Source organism: Micropterus dolomieu, linkage group LG05, assembly GCF_021292245.1.
Source record: "Micropterus dolomieu isolate WLL.071019.BEF.003 ecotype Adirondacks linkage group LG05, ASM2129224v1, whole genome shotgun sequence".
In the NCBI taxonomy this organism is placed as follows: Eukaryota; Metazoa; Chordata; class Actinopteri; order Centrarchiformes; family Centrarchidae; genus Micropterus; species Micropterus dolomieu.
Window position 1 is genome coordinate 4,002,011 of NC_060154.1, and position 20,135 is coordinate 4,022,145.

Sequence of the window (20,135 nt, forward strand, 5' to 3'; positions counted from 1 at the left end):
GTGTCAGTTTTTCAGGTGATGTATAGTATACACATAGTCATTCACCTCATAAAGGCTCTAGACGTTGTTTCTTTAAATATTTCTTGCTAATCAGAAACAAATGTCTATGGATGCAAGCTTCCAAAAACACACACATTTGCCAGCAGTTGGCTGCACATATACCCAGTGACCTGGAACGCCAGGTTGTTTAGCTTAGTACCTCCCAAAGAAAAATTCAACAACTAATTTCGATTAAAGTACTTCCACTTGCCCTGAGCAGGCAAGGCTACAAGTTGTACTCTGGCCACTGCTAACCTGCTGTCATTACAAATTGGATAACAGAACCAACGGCCAAACTCCATATGACTAAGGCAGCACAAGATCAAAAATACAAGGTCAAAACAGCTTGCTTTACAGAAAATATGCTCTCAGATGTGAGCTTTCAGCTTAGAAATTCCAAATTTGTACCTGTGCTTTGGGCTTAAAGGCCTTAAAATACAGTATGATGTCATATGAAAGGTGATGTCATGTGTGTCCACCTATTAATCAGATTTTAACAATATATAAATCAGAATCAGACAGTTGTTCCATTTGTTGACCATTTGTTCCACCTTATGGTGGGATTGTTTTGCTAGTACTCTCTCATTTTCAACGTTTAAAATAATATGGACGAGACATGCTTAAAGTGTTAAGAATACTGGAAATTCAAACTCAGACAAATGGGCAAACTGCACCTGTTTAAGATCATGGGATGTGATCTAAAGCTCCAAAATTTTAACTAAATGAACCTTGTATCGAGAACGTACCAAATGAGACTTTCAATCTAATTTGTTGCTTTGTGTGCTTATGTTTCCAGGGAAACATCTCTGTTGAAACTGACAATGACAACCACTCAGCAATTGCTAAAGTCATTAAGTTACAATGATAATAACATGTATAATGTCTTTTATACTAATTTAATGTTGATTGCTGCTTATTTAGCACAAACATTTAATGTTAAAAAGAAATATAGGAAGATTTGAAACAAAGTTCAAGTACTTTATAAAGGAAAAATTAATTCTATACTATCCATGTGTTTCATGTTTCCTTAGATAACAAACAATGGGGACACTGGGGCATGAAACAAATGACATCTAATCTAATTACAAGCATTTAAATTTTGGGTTAAATTGTGGGTACTGTACATCTATATTATATATAGAAGCTAGAAACTTAGCTCTAAAAAAGTAAGTTTTGTAAAACAAGAGCTTTTTGATTCACTTTTAAGGATTCGGTGAGGCCAACAAACACAGAAAAGGAAAGCCATGATCTCCAATAAATGGCGAAGAGACTGCATTGAAAAGGCTCCATATTAATGACACTGTTAAACGTTGTAGTTTTCAGAAACAAATGTGTGCTTCTTGAAATTGTCTAGTTTTAAGCCACTGAAATGGCTAGCTATAAATAGGCACGAGCATATCCATAGACTCTGTAGCGTAAACCCTGTGACATTTCATTTTAGAGGCATAAAAGACATACAAAACCCCATGGGATGTTCCGTTATAAAATGTTTTTACACCCCAAAATTAATCTACTGTTCTATACTGTCTAGAAAGTAATACATTCTTCATGAATTATTTTGTTAGCGTTCCCTCATATACCTCAAAGAGAAAATCCGAAAAGCAGCAGGGCCTATCCAGTGTTTCACCAACAGTCAGAGCAAAAAAAATAACAAATGTAGATAAAGGGAGTTTATTTATTTGTGGGTTGGAAGTAATTTAAAATCTTTATGTAGAGGAAAAATTTGCTAAACACATAAGAAAACCCACCTACAGAGAAATAACCTATTTCAGCATCTGTAGCTAAGACTAATTAAATGTGTATTTTCAAAATGAAGACACTGTTTGAAGACCACAACTATCTTTGATGTTTAAAAAAAGTACAACTCTGATATCAGGCCAGAGGCGAGATTGTCTTTATTATTGCTTGCCCTCTGTCACAAATAATTATGGCAAAAGATGTATAAAGAGACAGTTATGAAGTCACAGACAGATATCTTAGCTGTGATTATAACAAATCAGTTGTGATAACTATGAGATTTCTCACTGAGGATATAGGAGTGCAGTGCCAATTTTTGCTATCCACCTGGCACTGCCCCCAATTTATTCACATAATCATGATTATATGGGAAGAAAAGAACAGGAAAATGTTGCTCAAAGAGCCTTCTGCCTTTTTACAGAGCACACTGTTCATTTTAAAAGTTTTTTGAAAAGCTACTTCCTCATGCTTTTTAGATTGCAATGAAAAGAACCCTTTTTAATGTGAACATAAAAATCTAAAAGGAGCATGTAAAAATGAACATGATTAATTGTCTTGACTGAGGGGTTATTTTTGTGTCATGAAATAAACATTTATTGAATTTAGGTGAACTGCATCAGTCAAATGCTGCACTTTTCTCTCTCAACAATAAAAGCTTGACTGCTGTAATCAGAATGGTTTGAACAACCTTGGCTGTTGATGATGGATGGAGGGAGTGTAGCCTTTTGAAAGGGTATATATCACATTAAACCAGGAGTAATGAGGAAAGCTCGAACACCCAGATGTTTGAATGATATAGAGTCTAAATCCCATAGAAGTGCTACACGCAAAATTTAGAACAAGCAACACACATTGGTTTTCAATTTCTGTTATATAACCATGAAACAAGACACTGATTCACACAATATTAAGCAGAAACTGTAGGCAGAGTGTGTGAAGTAAACATAATGATGTTAAATGGATATGTGGTAGCCGTTGACCTTTTTTGCTGACACTGTAGTATTCAGACAAAGCCTTTGACTAATCTCTTTCTCAGATATATCTAGTGTAGCTATTAATCTTCACCTCATTTCATGCCATACAAATAAATGACCTCTTCAAATGGGACACTGTGTCTCTTGAGTTCCACTTTGCAGCCTGAAAGCACTAGTTCTAAGCCGCAGCACTTTCTGTGGAAAAAAAAAAGGAGGGAGGGGGGCTGGAGGGTGAGCTGAGAACAGGTATAGAAAGAGTATTCGCAAATCCCCACTGTCGTTCGTTTCTTCAGTTATCGTTGACTGTGATAAGCTAGCTAGTCTTATCTTAAACCCCTGATAGGCCAAATGGTTTGTCCTGCAGGGAGAGGAGGAAATGAAATGGCTTTCACCACAGAGTTGATTTTAGCGACTGCAATCTTCCCTACAACCAGCTAAGTCATTATTATTATCAATAATATTGCTCCTTTTCAACAAGGTACATCAGTTTCATCAGTTTAACTCTTTAGACACTATCATAACAAATTGTTTGAGTTGTTGAATTTTGTTGAATATTCAAAGAGGCCCCTTTTCTCTCGGCTAGTTACATATTCAAATACTGTACCTAAGTAAAGTACAAGTACCGCAAAACTGTCCTTGAGTATTTTCTATTTTATGTTGCTCTATGCTTCTACTCCATTACATATGGAGGTATTTCCTTTACTTTTTACCTCACTGTATTCATTTCAAAGCTAGTTACTAATAAACATATGATGATCCTATAAAATACAATGCATTGTTAAACATTAAACTAGTGGTTTCCAACCTTTTTGATTTGTGACCCCTCAAAAATGCCATGTCTATTGGGATCATGTGTCACATGTAAGATATCTATGTGTTGTTAGCATTTCCAATGACTGAGTTTCCGTTTCTTAGATGGTTATATTTAAGTAACGGTCCAAAGAGGTAAAATAATCCAATATTTTATGAAAAAGCTAATATTTTAGAACGGTCCACAATATAAATACAAAAATAACAGAACTCTCCCTTTTTCCTCCCCCACTGATTATCTCGCAATCCCGCAGATCTTTCTAATAATGTCATATATATAAAATAACATGTCAGTTACAGGGTCAATTTTACTGCAGAAATACATTTAGCTCATTTTACTTAATAAGGATATTGAATGCAGAACTTTTGCTTGTTTTTGAATCTTTGAGATTGGAGTATTTTTAGGTTGGTGTATTTGTACTTTTACTAAAGGGATATAAATACTCCTTTTTTATCACTGTGCTTCTGATATTTACTGTATCCACATTTATTCACTGGCATGCAGCCTAATATTTAAGCATTTTAATAACATTTATTGAGCTTAATGAATTTTCCACAGTTAAATGATATTTGCAATGAAATTTTATCACATGAAAAAATAATCACATGCATTATCCAAATGTTGTTTAGTATGCGGCCAAATACATGTCAACACTCCTGCCTTCACCCTGGTGAATATGGCAGTGTTCCCTTGGCAAGGTTTCCTGTGGACAGGTGGCTAAGGCGGAAGGCCCACATTGTGTTTGCATTGGAAGCAATGGGAATGCTCTCCAGTGAATCGCCACAGCACACACACCAACACACATCTACAAAAACAAAAGCCCTCTTTCATTTTCTTCAGACGACTTGTAAAAATTCGTTCATATTCAATCAGTAAGAGGCAGGAAATTGAGCAGAGGGATAACATGGTGTGAATCCATTACTTCAACATTTGCTGAGGTTGCTCAAACGCTGTAGCTTGAAGCACTGATTCTGGTAATCTATCTTCTCCTGTATTTGAGCATTTATTAGGATTTAGCAGAGATGAGGAAGTCCAGACCAGAAAATAATACTGTCACTTTCAATCACCTCTGCCCTCCTTTTTGAACTAACTGATGTGGCTCTGAAGCTTGTGTTTGTTGTAAATTATAATTTTTGACAGTCCATTTTTGGTTAAGATTTATCTGTCCATTTACTATTATTGGATCTGAACAATGGCCACTGACACTTATTGATGTATGTAAGTCCCTCACATTAAAAGACACACTGTGTAGTATTCAGTATAGAAACTGCTGTGACAATTAGATGAATACTAGTGTGATCACAAGGACAATGCTAACGTGCTGCAGGTATAATGTTTGCCATGTTCACCATTTAAGTTTTGTGGATTAGCATGCAAACGTTGCTAAGTAGCAACACAAAGTACATCATAGACTGATGGCAATGTTGTTAGTTTTGTAGGTATTTGCTCATAAACCAAAGTAAATTTTAACATGATGATGGCGCTCTATGGAAAGTTAAGGAATTACCAAAGTTTTGCAAGTCACCCTGGGGGGGACATTAATGTCTGAATCAAAATTTCATAAATCCATACAATATCGTTTGCGACCAAAGAGGTAGACTGACCTTGCCATCCATCTATGCTGCTAGTGTGGCTAAAAACCTGAAATGAGGATAAAAAGTAAAACCATAATGTGGCTTTACTCCATTTACAGTGGAATCGTCACCTCTTTTTACATTTCCATGATCTTTTCTAGATCAAACTTTAGTGAGACAACTCAACTAGAGAGAAATTGCCGACTTCAGTTGCCTGCAGCATTAACAAATTGAATAAAAGTGAGAACTAAACTAAAAACTGAGCAATTAATGGGGATGATTCAGGGTAGACTGTCTCTTATAACTTCCAAAATATGGAAGTGTAGGGACCAATATAAAATCTGATATTTTAAACAGCGGCATAGGAAAAGTGCCCTAAGGGGGAGAACTATTTATTACCATTCTTTCACCAGCCTATTTACTAGAAGGAGCAACTTGGAGTTGCTAAAACCTCTAAGGGAATTTCACAAGAGGAGACGAGACAAAGAACATCAGTAAGAATGTAGCAGTAGGATGATGAGAAACAGCACTGAGGGAGTCTACTCTAAAACACTCACCTCAACCCTCTTTAGAGCACCTGCAGACTCCCCTGTGGATTAGGAAATATGCTGTTGTTCAATGTGCTTCAAGTGGCTCTTATATCAAACAGTAAGCTGCTTTCTTTTGATCAAGATGTCCTACGTGTTCCGGTTTGCAGAACAAACTAATTGCAGATAATTATTAGAGTCCTATTGTCTTGATTTTGTGTTGGTGCACAGTGAGGCTTACTGACACACTGACATCGTCTACTGTAATTTACTCCTTTCTAAACCAATTGAGTGTCCTTCATTTTAAGTATAAAGCAATTACTTATTATGGAGGATTTTAACATAAATATTGACAGCAGCTTGAGCAACTTTGCTGTGGAGGTGTGGAACAGAAATGACTGCCTTATTTTTACACTTTTAATCTCATTATAACCTTAATTTTTCATGTGATATTCTATAAAAATCTTTTAAATATCAAATACCATGTAGGCTTAACATGTAGCGATTTAAAAGTTAAAAGGTTAACCACAGAATAGCAGCTATGTTCAGGTATAACTCATGTGAGTTACAGTGAATTCCAATGGTGACAATTTCTCATGGAAGGAAAAGGATCCATAGAAACATCTCACACACTTAACTGTATTCTAATACTATAAAGCTTTTAGACATTTCATTGCTTGTGTTTAATTGTATCCCTGTACAGAAAGAGGAAACATATATAGGTTTAAATAAGCACTTTGTAATCTTGTGTTTTTCACATGATCATGGCTGTCCTTAATTAACTGAAGAAATGGTTTTAACCAGCATGAAATTTACAGTTTCATTTTACACACAGCTTACAGAATCCACAGACAACGTCTTTAGCACTAAAACATTAACTCAGCCTTTCTTAGCGACACTGGCTTAGCTTGCACAGTGCTTGTTAAGTCACTTGTCAAGTGACTTAACAGTCCTTGGGGTCCATTTGCTGATCATGCACGAGGGTTGAATCAGAGCTGGGAAATTTACACACAGAAGAAGACACACACAGAAGTTTCTCAACTAAATCAGAAAATCGGAACAAAATTGCCTTGGACCATCTGCTAAAACATGATGCATATTATGTTTAATTAAAGTAAAAAGGATTCTAATATCAGAAGTTTCAAAATATTTTTAATTAATTACACCTCCACAGGTTGCTATTCAAATGAAACAGTCTGAAAAGGAAATATCAGCTTTTGGTTACAGGTTGTAACTCAGTGTGAGCTATGAGAATCGACATTTCTTTTACAAGAAAGAAAAGGTTGGAAATCACCGCCACATCACTTCCTCTTCTTGTTTGTACACAGGGGTTAGAGCTTGATTTGGAAGTTTAAGAACCTATATTACACAGCAGGAGCACAGCTACGAAGTGTGGCCCCCTTGAGACAATATTGCAGTGGGTCCATTTTCTTTAATAAAGCAACCCTACTGAATTTTTCATGAGCAACCTCCAGGTGTGAGCTGCCAAAATCATCGCCACATTTCACCCCACCAACACAAGCACTGAAAGAGGACTATTATTTCCCAAAACAGAAAAACCGAAGCTTAACCACAGCTGTATCCCTCCTGTCTTTGTCAGATCCCTTTCTGAAATCGAATGGGACTAAATCCAAATAAATTTCAATTTAGGAAGACTTACAGGCTATTTACGTTTTAGGTTAGTTTTTCTTTTTAATATCATCACTATTAATCAATGCCGCATTGTGGTAATCTAGGGAGCCTCAAACACAACCTTGCAGCTGACAGAAGCCTCTCAGGGGATTCTGTGATAATGCAGAGTAATAAGTACTAAGAGCTCACTAATCACTTGGCCACATGATAAGACTATTAATCTTTCCACCCATGCAGCTCAGCTCCAACGGATCGCTGCCTTTTGCCAGAGAAGGAAATATTAAAAAGCTCTAACGCGGCAACCGATCACTAAAGCCATAAACCATCCTTGCACCGATCCATAGATGTCAGGAACCCTGTCTGTCTATTTCCAGAAGCCTGGACAACATCCTCCTAAATGACGAAGAATATGATTCATAATACAATCTCCATTAATTTGGTCGCATGCCGACACCTCAGACTGTGTTGCTGTCATGACAAATCATAATTCTTTCCAGGTGCTAATCAACATATTTCAGTTGACCTCCTGATAAGGTGATTTCTTAAGGGTTTGGAAGGCAGCAGAATGTGATATACTGCCAGTTGATAGTAACATTCCTGCATGAAATACATGATACTATATAGGCATTTACCAGATATCTTGTGAACATTGGCAGAGAGAAATCTTTTCTACATGAGAACACAGGGCACATATTGCAGTCTGCATACTAAATAACCATGAATAAGGTTTTCATAAAGCATATTGTCCTCTGTGTGCACTAATATACGATACGCAGTTGTCTTGCATTTTCTCCATTACATCATTTTGATGTCACAATAAAAAAGTTAGCAGGGAAAACCAAATGTACTACTTATGAAAACCCTCTGCAGCTACAACTGTAAATGCTACTGTCATACTACAATAGTGTTCAGATAACGTTATCTCATATGTTGTTATGATAAATGCCCTTGGAATGACCTTCTCCTCAACATTAATCTTTTCCTAAACAAAAATATTACAACAGATGCACATTTCCACGTTAATTCAACCGAGGCTGATGAAAGTTCAGTCCCTTCCTTAGTCATCTCTATCATTTAATTCAACTTCACCTAATTTAACTGCAGTGAATTTCATTGCAAGCAATATAATTTTCACTAGAGTACTTTTAATAAGGGTCAGGTAAGGACTTGTACAAATGTGGGGTGAGCTTGAGGTTGTTGAAATTCATGGTTCATATTAATTATGAACACCTCTCCTAATCTATATTTTTCTCTTACTACACGTCTCAAAATATGCAACAACTGACTGTTTAATGGGTTTGTGGTACCTAACAAATATACAGCTTTAATGAAAACATGCAGGAATTCTCTATTCCAGCATCCAAGAATGATGCTGAATCATTAGATTTATAGAAATCTTCTATACAGAATATTTCCCCAAAACATAACACAAACAAACACACCAATGAAAGTAACGCTGATGAAATATACCAGATAATTATTGCTGTGACAGTGATTACAGTGATAGCTGTATTAGAGGTCTTCAGTCTTTGGGTAGCTGTGGTTGTAAACTGTTAACTGTTTTATGGCTGTCCTAACTGCATTTGAAGGAATAATTCAACCTTTTGGGGAATATGCCACTCTTGTGTTGGTACGGTAACTATGAAGTTACTTAATTTAAATACTGAACAAGTGTAAAACAACAAGTTGTGGTTTTACAGGGGGGTAGTGTGCCAGACAACTTATTACGGACTAAACAAAATCAGAACCAGTATGTCAGATAGAGAAGTGGATGGGGAGATTTTGTTAGCCTTGAGCAGAGTCAGACCAGGCTAGTTTCCCCATTTCCAGTCTATGCTAAGCTAACTAGCTGGTGGCTGTAGCGTCATACTTATCTCACAGACACAAGAGTGGTATCAATCTTCTCCTCTCACTCTCTGCAAGAAAGCAAAATAGCTGCTGTTTAATCTGTACATTCCTAATGTAACTAGTGGTACATCTGATCACTTTATGATTGTGATGTCAGTGTGCTAGCAAAAACTATTCTCTGTTTAGCTAGCATTTCTGTTTTGTTCGTGTGAGTAGCATGCTAACTCACATACCTAGAGTGAATAAGACAATGTTAGTATTGGCTGGTGGGATCTTCATCTGAAGTTTTAGATAATGCTTAAATTCAACAATGAACTGTTTCTTCATCTTAAATGAGCTGACTCTTAGGCCAATGGACGATGTCTGACAGACATTGACCGCTGAGCCCTCTACAATGATAACGTCATGATTTAAAAGTTTATTTAAATAGACTATTTACTGCCCAATAAAGATATGTTTTCATATAGACGCAAACATAAAAAATATTTTTAAATGTACATGGTTTGCGCTTGCCTTAGTAAATCAGGTTGTGTATTTATTTGTATCGCAAAATTGAGGATTAAATCTTACCTACAGAGCAAACTCTCCTGTTCTCTCCTAGGAACAATTTGCCACCATCACTGATCAACATCTGCTCAAATCCTCTGGGCTGACCGCCTTTTTTTATTTACTGGTATACTCTGGTTACAAGACTAGGCTAGTATTTTAAATTATGTAGCTTAAGCATAGGCTATAGGGAGAAAATGTAAGGAAAGACCAGGTTAATCAATGTCCTCAAAAGTGCAAAAAACCAAATAGTAATTAATATCCAACAAATATGCATATAAAAAGTATAAAACAAAGTATAACCATTGCAATATTGCACTGTGGACATAATTGTACATGCTAATTTGGAGGACATCACCTAACCCTAATGCATAATAGGAGTACTGATATTACAGTATTATTGTAAGTAGAGTTTATCTCAATTCTGCAGTCATGACTCACCTGTATATCTTGTATCTGGTGGAGAAGCCTTGCCGGTTCTTCTCCACAAAGTCTATGTACTCTGGGGAGTGGTGGAAGGGCCCTTTATCCGACAGGAGCCAGTCCAGGGGGCCCCCGGGCTTGTCATTGGGGAGGCTGGCTGTTGCTGCTACTGCTGTTACTGCAGACCGTAAACACACCCAGCAGTGAAGGCTGAGGCTGACGACGCCCCATAGAGCCATCAGAGATGGAGGGAGCGAAGGAGGGGTGAGGGTGGTGATGGTGGGGGGGGCGTTCAGCAGCTAAAGCCACTAGTCATTAGCTGGCTCCTCCACTGGGATGACCAGGGGACCTGCATCACCTCAACGCCCCCCGAACACCTAAAGAAAAACACAAACACCCATATAAGGATCCATCTAAACACCCACATCCAGCGTAAAGACAGAGAGAAACAAAAACCTTACAATATTTCACAACTTTACAGTTCCATGTGGCAGCAAGAAAAAGATACTTGGATTTTTTATAGTTTGAAGGAGTTTCATTACACAGAAATACTAACATAAAAGCTACAAAATATACACAATCCAAACGTAAATGATTAATCCATTAAATCAATTTTGTGATGACAGGAAATTAGTTGTTAATGTTGATAATAATTTGATCATATAAGTAAATTACTCACTGCAGCTTCTTATTGCTGCTTTTCTCTGTTTTGTTTTTTTAACATATTTGTTCAAGCACATCACAAATTGTGGTCACTCAAACCACAGTCACTAGCAATAACTAATTATGGCAGTAGTGGATGTGTGAACACAGTTATATTGTAGAACAAGATATAGAAATAGAATAACACCACAAAAAATGTAAGAAATCAGACATGTTAACTGCAAATATTAGGTTGATTCTAATAAGTTTTAATATCTGCCTTCCACTGTCAACTTTACTTAATCCATACAAGAATTAACCCTTTGGTAAAACTGTAAAATGAAACATTTTACACTGCAAGAGAAAAATAAATTTTAGACTGTTGGAATTACAAATTGTATATTGAACGGACTCTGGGAAATTATGATGGACATGTTTTTAGACATTTTATAGATTTAAGAATGTATTGATGATTTGTAAAAAAAATTAATAATAATTCAAGATTGATTTATAATAAAAGTAATTATTAATTGCAGACCAGCACTCCTTACAACTAAAATTGGTTTCAAAGAAAATCACAGCACAGTTAAGTTAAATCTTTTTTAGAACACATTGTTTCACTTTTATGATGATTCATCGATTGCTGTGAGTTTGGATTTTCTTATTCAAAACAAGAATTTAATTTGGGTAAAAGGGAAAATACTTTGCAGACTTTATTAACAATGTTACAGATTTATGTTGCAGCCTCACTTTGTGGATTTCAGAGATATTCTGATATAACATTCAACTATCCTAGTACAACTGCTTCTAAACTGGTAGAAGTTATGACTTATGATTCTAATTGTGAATTCATCCCTTTAACTCAGCAAATACCTACTGGGCTGATGTTTTCAAAATTATACACATCATACTTCAACAGCTCTATTAAGAGTTGTATTCGCATGCAAATCAAGGAAGAAATGCACTCACACAGAGAGAGAGACAAACTTTTTTTGCTAAAATAAAAAGACCTGGTTGCTGTGTTTTATCAGACTACATGCTGTGCAGACTGTTGTCCAGGGCTCACATTAGTCTCCATAACCATCTCGAGCCCCGTCAATCATCTCCCCAGTAGTGACACACTCCTTTGCTGTGTGTGAGTGTGTGTTTGTGTATGTTAGGGTGTAAGGGGGTTTGAGTCCCATTACAGTATTCTGATGACAATCTGTCAAGTTAACTCAGCCATATGACTGTGTGTGTGTTGGTGTGTGCACATGTGTGTGGATTTCAAAAAGCATTACCCTCAACCAACACAGCAGGCAGAATGGAAAGAGTGCACAACCGCTGGAGGTGGCTAGAAAGTTAGGGGCTGATATCTGTGTCAGTAGAATCTGAATCAACTTGAATAATTGCATTAAAACTGAATTTGAACAGCATAATCTGATTTTGTATTGTTTAACTTGAATGATTGTATTGAAAAACATAACTTTCAATTTCAGTTCTGTTAATTCAAATTCACTTCTCTCGTTTCAAGGTCAAAGACACTTCACCCTTAGTTTAATTTTTAACATTGTACTCTTACAAATAGTTGAGAAAAAACAGTATCCAGCAAGCACTCCTAAATTTAGATAACTGTGTAAATTACCTGCGTAAACATGAAGAATGCCTTCCGTGCATAACTGAGCGCACATTCAGGAGAATTTTAAGTTAGCATAATTAATGCCCCAATAATATAGAATATAATTTATAATATATAGTCCTGGGCAATGATTAAAATTTTTAATCGCAATTAATGTCATTGTTATGCTCAAAATTGAATAATGAATTCTGAAGAAGTGTATTGCAACAGTGTATTGAAGTGTATTTAAATAAATAAGGTGCTTTTTACCAGCAGTATTTCCTTTACACAGTAGCAATAACATATTTCGTGTAAATCTCAACTTAAACATTAATGTAATCAAATATTAAACCAAGCTATTAAACACTGCCAGGGGATTACCTCTTATCTAGCTTGTTAAAACAAGTTAATATCAGAGTCCAGTTTTCTTGGGGTTTTCTTCTGAACATGTATTAGTAGAAACATTTTTCTTTTATCAGGGAGCAGCATAAACAGTGAGTCTATGTTCAGTATCAACTTTCCCTGTTAGAGTGAGGTGAAGTGGTTGAGCACAACGTGTAGCGACAAGCGGGTGCCTGCCCGCTGCCGAGGCTGAATTGTCTTGAACTTTTTGTATGCGATGCGCAGCACGAATCATTGGAAGAAAGACTGATCCTCCAGAATCTATTACTGTTTACTAAATAGTACAAGAAACAGGAGGGAATTAGCATGGCAAAGCATCCCCGCAAAACTAAATGAAGGCATATCAGGTAAAGTTATGTAGGCTAGCCTATAATTTTAACTTAAATTAAATAGACTACAGCTGTGTAGCGCACAGAAGCTGTTGCCATGGTTACTATCCATAGAGCACTTGTTGTTTACTCGCGGAACGCTGTCTTCTCCCACACGTCTGCCGAAGCCTCCCTCCACTGCTTGTTTGGGTGGGTGATTTTCAGGCTAATCAACATCCCACCCCTCCTGTGACCCATGGTTTGACTGTGATATGTATTCAGAGCCAGTGAGCAACGCACCTTAATTTAAAAAAACTAAACTGTGTTAACATGCAATAAAATAATTATCGGCATTAATTAATTAATGCGTTAACGCGATTACGTGTCCAGCCCTATAATATATATATATATATATATATATATATATATATAATGTAAGGCTATGCTTCCCGCTCCATATGCCGGGAAGTGTTCATTCATGAAAATTACATCGAAGAGTAAAAAGAAGAACTTTACAAGTTCAAAGATTGAAGTCCTGCTTTCTGAGATCCATAAAGTAAAGTCTGAATGATTTTTAACAGCATCAGCAGTGGAATTAAGATGACAGGGTAAGATTGGTATGTCTGTCTGTGTAGTCGCAGCTCTAACAAGTTTCACATTTGCAGCAGCACATCCCATGGTAGACTTAGTCGCAACACCATTCATCTGTCTCTGCCAATATATCAGCAAGCTGTCACTATATTCCAAGGGCCTGATGTGCTAAGGCATCCAAAAGATTACATTTCCAGTTGACCTTATTATATACAGAGACAAATTAACCTTTAATTAGTGTCATTTTAATCGTTTGATGTTGTAGTGTTAAACAATAGCATCAATAGCCAATTTAAATAAATTATATCTTTAGGCTATAATGCATCTTTAGGCTATAATATATGCTATAATATATTTAAAATTAAATTATTATATATGGATATTATTGAACTGCAGAGTGAATTTTCATGGGATTTTCATTAATTTTACTCAAAATTGCTTCAAAACAATGAAACATACAATCCATGAAACTGCTGTAACTGGAATTAATATTATACTAGTGGTAAACTATATAGGATACTATTATCTGAAATTATAATTAATACACTAATATTGGCCCTAATCAAACTTTAAACAAGGCTGAATCTCAACTAATAAGCTATTTAAATGTTACAAATAGGCCTATTATAAACAATCTGTAGGCAGACATGAGCCAAATAAAGTGATACCTATGAATATATTAGTATTATACTAACAGTGAACTTTTAACATAACATAACTTTTAACACTCAAATTTAGTTGAGATCCATGTGAAGCAGAATGCATGATCTGCAAAGTTGGTACGTATGTGTCAGTGTCTAATAAAGGTGCTACCAATCTAGAAGTCCACATACTGGCCCTATATATAAAATATAGTCACCCAATCATACATCCAGAACAAATCTGTTATCATACCAGTGGTTCTTGCATGAGGCCCATTGTCTTTTTTTTCCACACATTTTTCTTCCTTCTCAACACCTGGCACCTGAATTACTGAAAATACAACATGGGTGTTAACGGTTCAGTTGGAGATATGAAAAAAGGACACTGGTAAACAAGTATACAGTGATTAGACTTAAGATGCCATTGTTCTTGTACCAAAACAAAAATGGACATGCATCAAAAACTGTTTGTCTTGCTAATTTATTCTTCTTTTCCACTGAAAAAGGCACAGAAAGGAAAATGCCAGATTTGAATGTGATGGTGAATAGGTATGTGGAAAACACGGACTATGCAGAGACAGCAGGAGGAGATGTAGCTTTTTGAGAGTGAGGTGGGCTTTTCAGGACTGTGGCTCTGAACTGGATTCAAAAATAATTCTCACTCATAGCTCCCTCAAGCTTTAACATTTGCCTCGCTTGCTTTTTTCTCCTTGATCCTGATTCCAGTTGTAAAAATCACCCTTCTGTAATAACCTTACATGGAACAACAGGCAGAGACTTGATCATGACCAATCATTATATAAACTATAAACTATATTACTGTATATTCCAACTGTCAACACCAACTTGCGCAGACTGTGATGAACTTAGTCCAACGTGATCCGATCAATCATATTGCCAAATTATAGTCGGCACTATAATTGCAATATAGGTCTCTGCCTTAATTCTGACTCATGTCAAAGTCTCCAGTCTCCAGTTTTTACATCTAAGCATTACACTGGATCTCATGTATAGTATGAAATGCAGGCATAAATGTGATCCAATTTTGCACAGCTCTTCTACTAACAGTTAAATAAGGGCAGGAATAAATTTACCCAACACTGAAATGGAGAAATTTCTTCCCAATTCTCTTTTAACTTCTTTTGTTGTTGATGCAGTTAAACTGTGAAAGAGTCCTTTAGCAATTTCTGTTCTCATTCCAGCAGTGTTGAATAGTTTATTCACAGTGAAACAGAGGACCTCTGTCGCCCCAGCTTTTCTGTTATCTTCTGCCATGCTCTCTGTTTAAGCATTGCACTTTTCTCCCTATTCCTTCAGCAGTTGAGGGCCACACAGCGAGCAGAGTTGCATTTTGTGTCTGTTATACTAAGATTGTGGTTTACTATCATGTTGAATCAGGTTGAATACTGCGGCGTGACAACGTGTCCATGCTGCAACAAAACTGGTCTGAAAAATATTATAGGTGAAACACTGCCTTGCTTTACATGGCGTATGTTGTGTGTAAAGTGACCTATCTCAGAGGGGAGTGTATGGTGTGTTAATATCAAAATAGAGCACAGAGGTCATATTAAAAAGACTCTTTAATCCTATCATCCAACAGGCAGCTGTCCAAAAAGCTGATACAGGAGAACACTGCTCTCTCTGTTCCCTGTTTCCCACTTTCTCTCTTTTCCTTCCTCTCACACACCTTTGTCTTTTTCTTTTGTCTCTCCTTGGTCAAACAACCCCCTCTCTTCTTCCTCTGCATTCTTAAATACCTCTAAAACCCACTTTTGACTCACATTCTCCATATTTTTTATACACTTGCAATGACAGACCTGTCTGTAAACATTCATTGTTTTCAGACAGGTCTGTGCCAGCCTTATAATCACATTATCGCCTAAACAAAGCCACTAAGCCTTTGTTATCAGCTGCCTGGGTGATATCAAATACATGTCATTTTGGCTCCACAAGGGCATTATGTCACATTTCGAACCTTATACAAACACTGCTTTTCATCAAACAATGATAAAAAATGTTCCTCCTTGAGGCAGGAAGCCTTCACATAATCTAGAAACAACAAATCAAGTGTTGGTTGATACAACAATAAGGAATTTTCATTTCAAGCAGTAGGCATGCACCGGGGCTCCAATGGATACACTCAAATTTGATTTTGCACAACGTGGGCCAGCAATAACCCGGGGCTGTTTGGAACCTCAGTGTAAAATGAAAGCTCTGTTTGTTCCTGTGAGGTCTCCTCAATGGAATTGTGAGCAGAGTGCAAATGATGGGGGAATAGATTTTCCCACACACAAATGTAATGAGGACTTGCTTTCCCTGAATAGGCAAATACCAAGAATAATATCAGTGAAAGGCAAGACATAGCATCAAAAATAGCAAATACAGCTCTTTACCAATTATCCATGTTGATTTTAGCAATGAAGTGACTGTTTTGTTTTCTATTTTTTTATAATCTTCTTCCAAATTATGAAAACTTTGCCAGACATACTCTCTGAGCACCAAGGTAATCATAATTGTATGTTAAATTAAAAACAGTATGAGCTTTCAGAAGCACTTTTACCTGCTTTTGAAAACATCTGTTATGGGGCCCTGAAGGTTTAGAAATGGCTTTCTGGCTAAATTGACAGTCAGCATGTGCCCCCATGCACAATAGCCTCAGCCTTGTCATGTGACACACAATTTTTCTTTCATGTGTGTAAAACATGTCCAACACATTTACACAGGGAACACGCAACGTTTCTTTGAGCAGAGAGAAAGCACACAGATTGCATTTTATCTTTTAAATAACACCTATGACAAAGTCCTGTTTATCTCTGCAGGGAAGAACTATCCGTTTGGAAGCCCTCTTTGTTAGAGAGAAGAGGGTGTTAAACAAATGACCATGTGAAGTACAGCCAACAGCGGATCAAACTCTACAACATTTTTACGCCCACTGCCCATCATGACAGGCTATATTCAGTAAGCACCACTGAAGATCAAATACTTCTGCTAGCTGCAAAATAGCAAGTGGTCTACGACGACCCCTGTCATATGCAAGGTTTAATGTCTTGTCATTAGTTGACCAAGTAACCCAGCAGATAAAAAGCAGAGCAGTGTTGTGTAGCGTGACTTTTGTTTTCCCTCATATCATTTACTTTTGAACTAAAACATATAGTATAGACTTTTTAAAAGGAAATTCTCTGAGAGGGATTAAAGCATTCTTTATAAACCAAAGACAAACTATTTGCATATTTGCCCACACAATGAGTTCACTCAAGGAATCAAAGCATTCCTTGAAAGTTCTGATTGAAAAACAGTTGAAAGACCACCGGTCAAGCATAAAGGAAAACATTCTCATCACTAACTCATATCTCAAAATGTACTGCCCCGAGGCATGATGTCAAAAAAGTAAATGAAATGACGAAACAGTGAGTCAAAGGCATTTTTCATTACAAGGACAACTGGTGGTTACATTAAGGTATGACATATGCACATTGTGGGCCTGGCAAGTCCTCCAGCTATTTGCAACCTGTGTGTGAAATGACTCGTTTTCCACTTTTCCCCCTCTGAATGGTCAAGAAGGAAGCACTCAAATAATAGAAAGAATTTTTTTTTAATGTTGGGTCAACTGATAATGCAGTTGAAATATTATCAAGAAATAAAAATTAAACAAAAAGAGAATTTCAAAGAAGCCATGATTCTTGACATTGAGCACTTATTTAGATATTATGTGATTGATTTACATACTTGCTACTTTGAGTTTTTTTCCCAAATGATTTTTCTAAAGAGAACATCCGAAATGTTTTAATTTATTGGCTTTTCCTATCAATCTGCTTTTTTTTGTGATGAACAGATTAATCCATCTTCACAAAATTTTGGAGCACGTCTTTTAGGCTGTGCTGCAGCACTTCGTGTAACTTTGTGAAACTGCCAGAATTACATCTTTCCTCTAGAGATATAGGCCTGGCTACTGACTGCAATGTTGGATCCTGACTCTCACCCTGTTCTTTTGGAGGATACAGTAAGCTTGATGAGATGTGGGAACTCCCAAGCCTAATCTTTCTTGAGAATTTCAGCAGCCGTTTTCATTGGAGACAGGGACAAAACAGAGCATTCAGCCCCTAAACATCTGCTCGCTTATTGTAAGATGCCAGTGCTGTAACGGTCACCTACCTGTGTGTGTGTGTGTGTGTGTGTGTGTGTGTGTGTGTGTGGATGTATGCATGTGTGTGGTTTCTTGCAGTGTGTGTCCATACCCACGATTGGAACACTCACTGCAGCAGATCCGCTTTGTTGGCACTGCAAGTATGCAAATTGAAATGAGTCTCTTTTTGTGATATCTCACACTTTGAACACATTTGAGGAAAACGATGGTAGAAAAAGAGATAGAGGGGAGGTGCGTGCTTTGCAGGGGTTTGATTAAAACATTTCATTAGAATTTCTTCAACAGGATCCACTTTGTAACTTGTCTGCGAGCCAACCCCAAAACCATCCTCAAAGTAAGGAAACAGGAACTGATAAACTTTACATCTTCCCCTCCGTGCTGACTAATGAGGTTTTTGGCCCTAATTAACCCAGTTATCTTCCCTCCTACAACTGTCAACAATACCTCTCATACCGGCGCCAGGGGTAAAACACAGCCTTTGTGAAATCATAATATATGACTGCCAGTTGCACTCATCCGGCTGTCTTATAGTACAAACAAATACAAAGGATGATCTCCCATGGTGTCCTAGGAAGAAGACATCAAAGACAAAAAATATCACTATGTAAGCACTTACATGCACAATCATGAACATACACAACATGCATATATAAGCATCAGACATTAAGATTTACAGCAATAATACCTGAACAGCTAGGTTACTGTGTGGAAGGTCAAATGAAAGTGTGTTTGCAGTGTTGGTGTGTGAGGCTGTGTTTTTCTGCACAAAGAATTGTGTAGGTGTTGTACTGTGGACTGCTAAATTTACATTTGAGCCTCCTGGAGATGTTGTGGATCTAATTTAGTGATAGGTGGTGCTCAAAAAAAAAAAAAAAGGAAATAAAAGAACCTCAACTACCCAAGACAGATGTCTTATCATCATGTCCAAATTCAAATGTAGTAAGTGAACACTATGAACTGTAATTTCATGAGTATTAACTTTTTAAAAATAATTCCTTCTTTTATCACTGTAAAGTCTGACTTAAACTATGATGAGTTGCATTTTGGCTGCAATATTTTTTATCTCTTATAATCCTCTTTGTATGTAAATGAGTTTTAGTGAAGTCACACAACAAAGAAACTTATTTACATTTGTTATTTACATTGGCTGCTGCTACAATGATGTAGACTAATGTATATGGAGATTCTGTATATTTAGACCTGTTTTTAATAGGAAGACAACATTAACTGTAGCTTTCTTAAACCTTATGTTATTATGAAATTGGCTTTAGACCCATAAACCCCACTGCTCAATGTGAACCAAATATTTGGCTCTTAAATGTTTAGTTTGTCTTTTCTGACCTTATTAAAAACCAATATGTAGCAATATATTGCCGTTAACCGTTCTCTCTGCCACAAACTTGGCTTGACAGACTGCCTGTCTACAAATGCCTTCAAGAAGACCAACAGCATGAAAAGTGTCAGCAGGTGCACCAAAACAACATATGTTTACATTCAAGTTACAAAACCCTCTAAATGCCCATCGTAATTATGACGAGAACAAAGGAGTTGACGTTGTTATGCAGCTTACAGTGTGTAGTTCTATTTTACGAGCATAAGCATACTTTACATCAGAAACTGTGTCTTTGTAAAATCCCATTTTATCTTTCTACCACCATTTACAAAATAAGACAGTAGCTTATAAAAGCGTAGAAACTCT

At 36.7% G+C, this 20,135-nt stretch overlaps 1 protein-coding gene across 2 annotated transcripts in view; it reads right to left on the minus strand.

The window, feature by feature from the left end:
- Positions 1-13,121, minus strand: part of brinp3a.2 (bone morphogenetic protein/retinoic acid inducible neural-specific 3a, tandem duplicate 2) — a 32,973-nt gene extending 19,852 nt beyond the window's left edge. The window contains exons 1-2 of one of the 2 annotated variants that reach the window (XM_046049910.1): positions 13,111-13,121; positions 10,130-10,354 (exon numbers count right to left, since the gene is read on the minus strand). In XM_046049910.1, coding sequence (XP_045905866.1) covers positions 10,130-10,350 — 221 coding nt within the window. In that variant the 5' untranslated portion in view covers positions 10,351-10,354; positions 13,111-13,121. Of the gene's footprint in view, positions 1-10,129; positions 10,366-13,110 lie in introns of those variants that run through there. The other variant, XM_046049909.1, reaches the window with a different exon arrangement.
- Between the last annotated feature and the right edge of the window lie 7,014 nt (positions 13,122-20,135).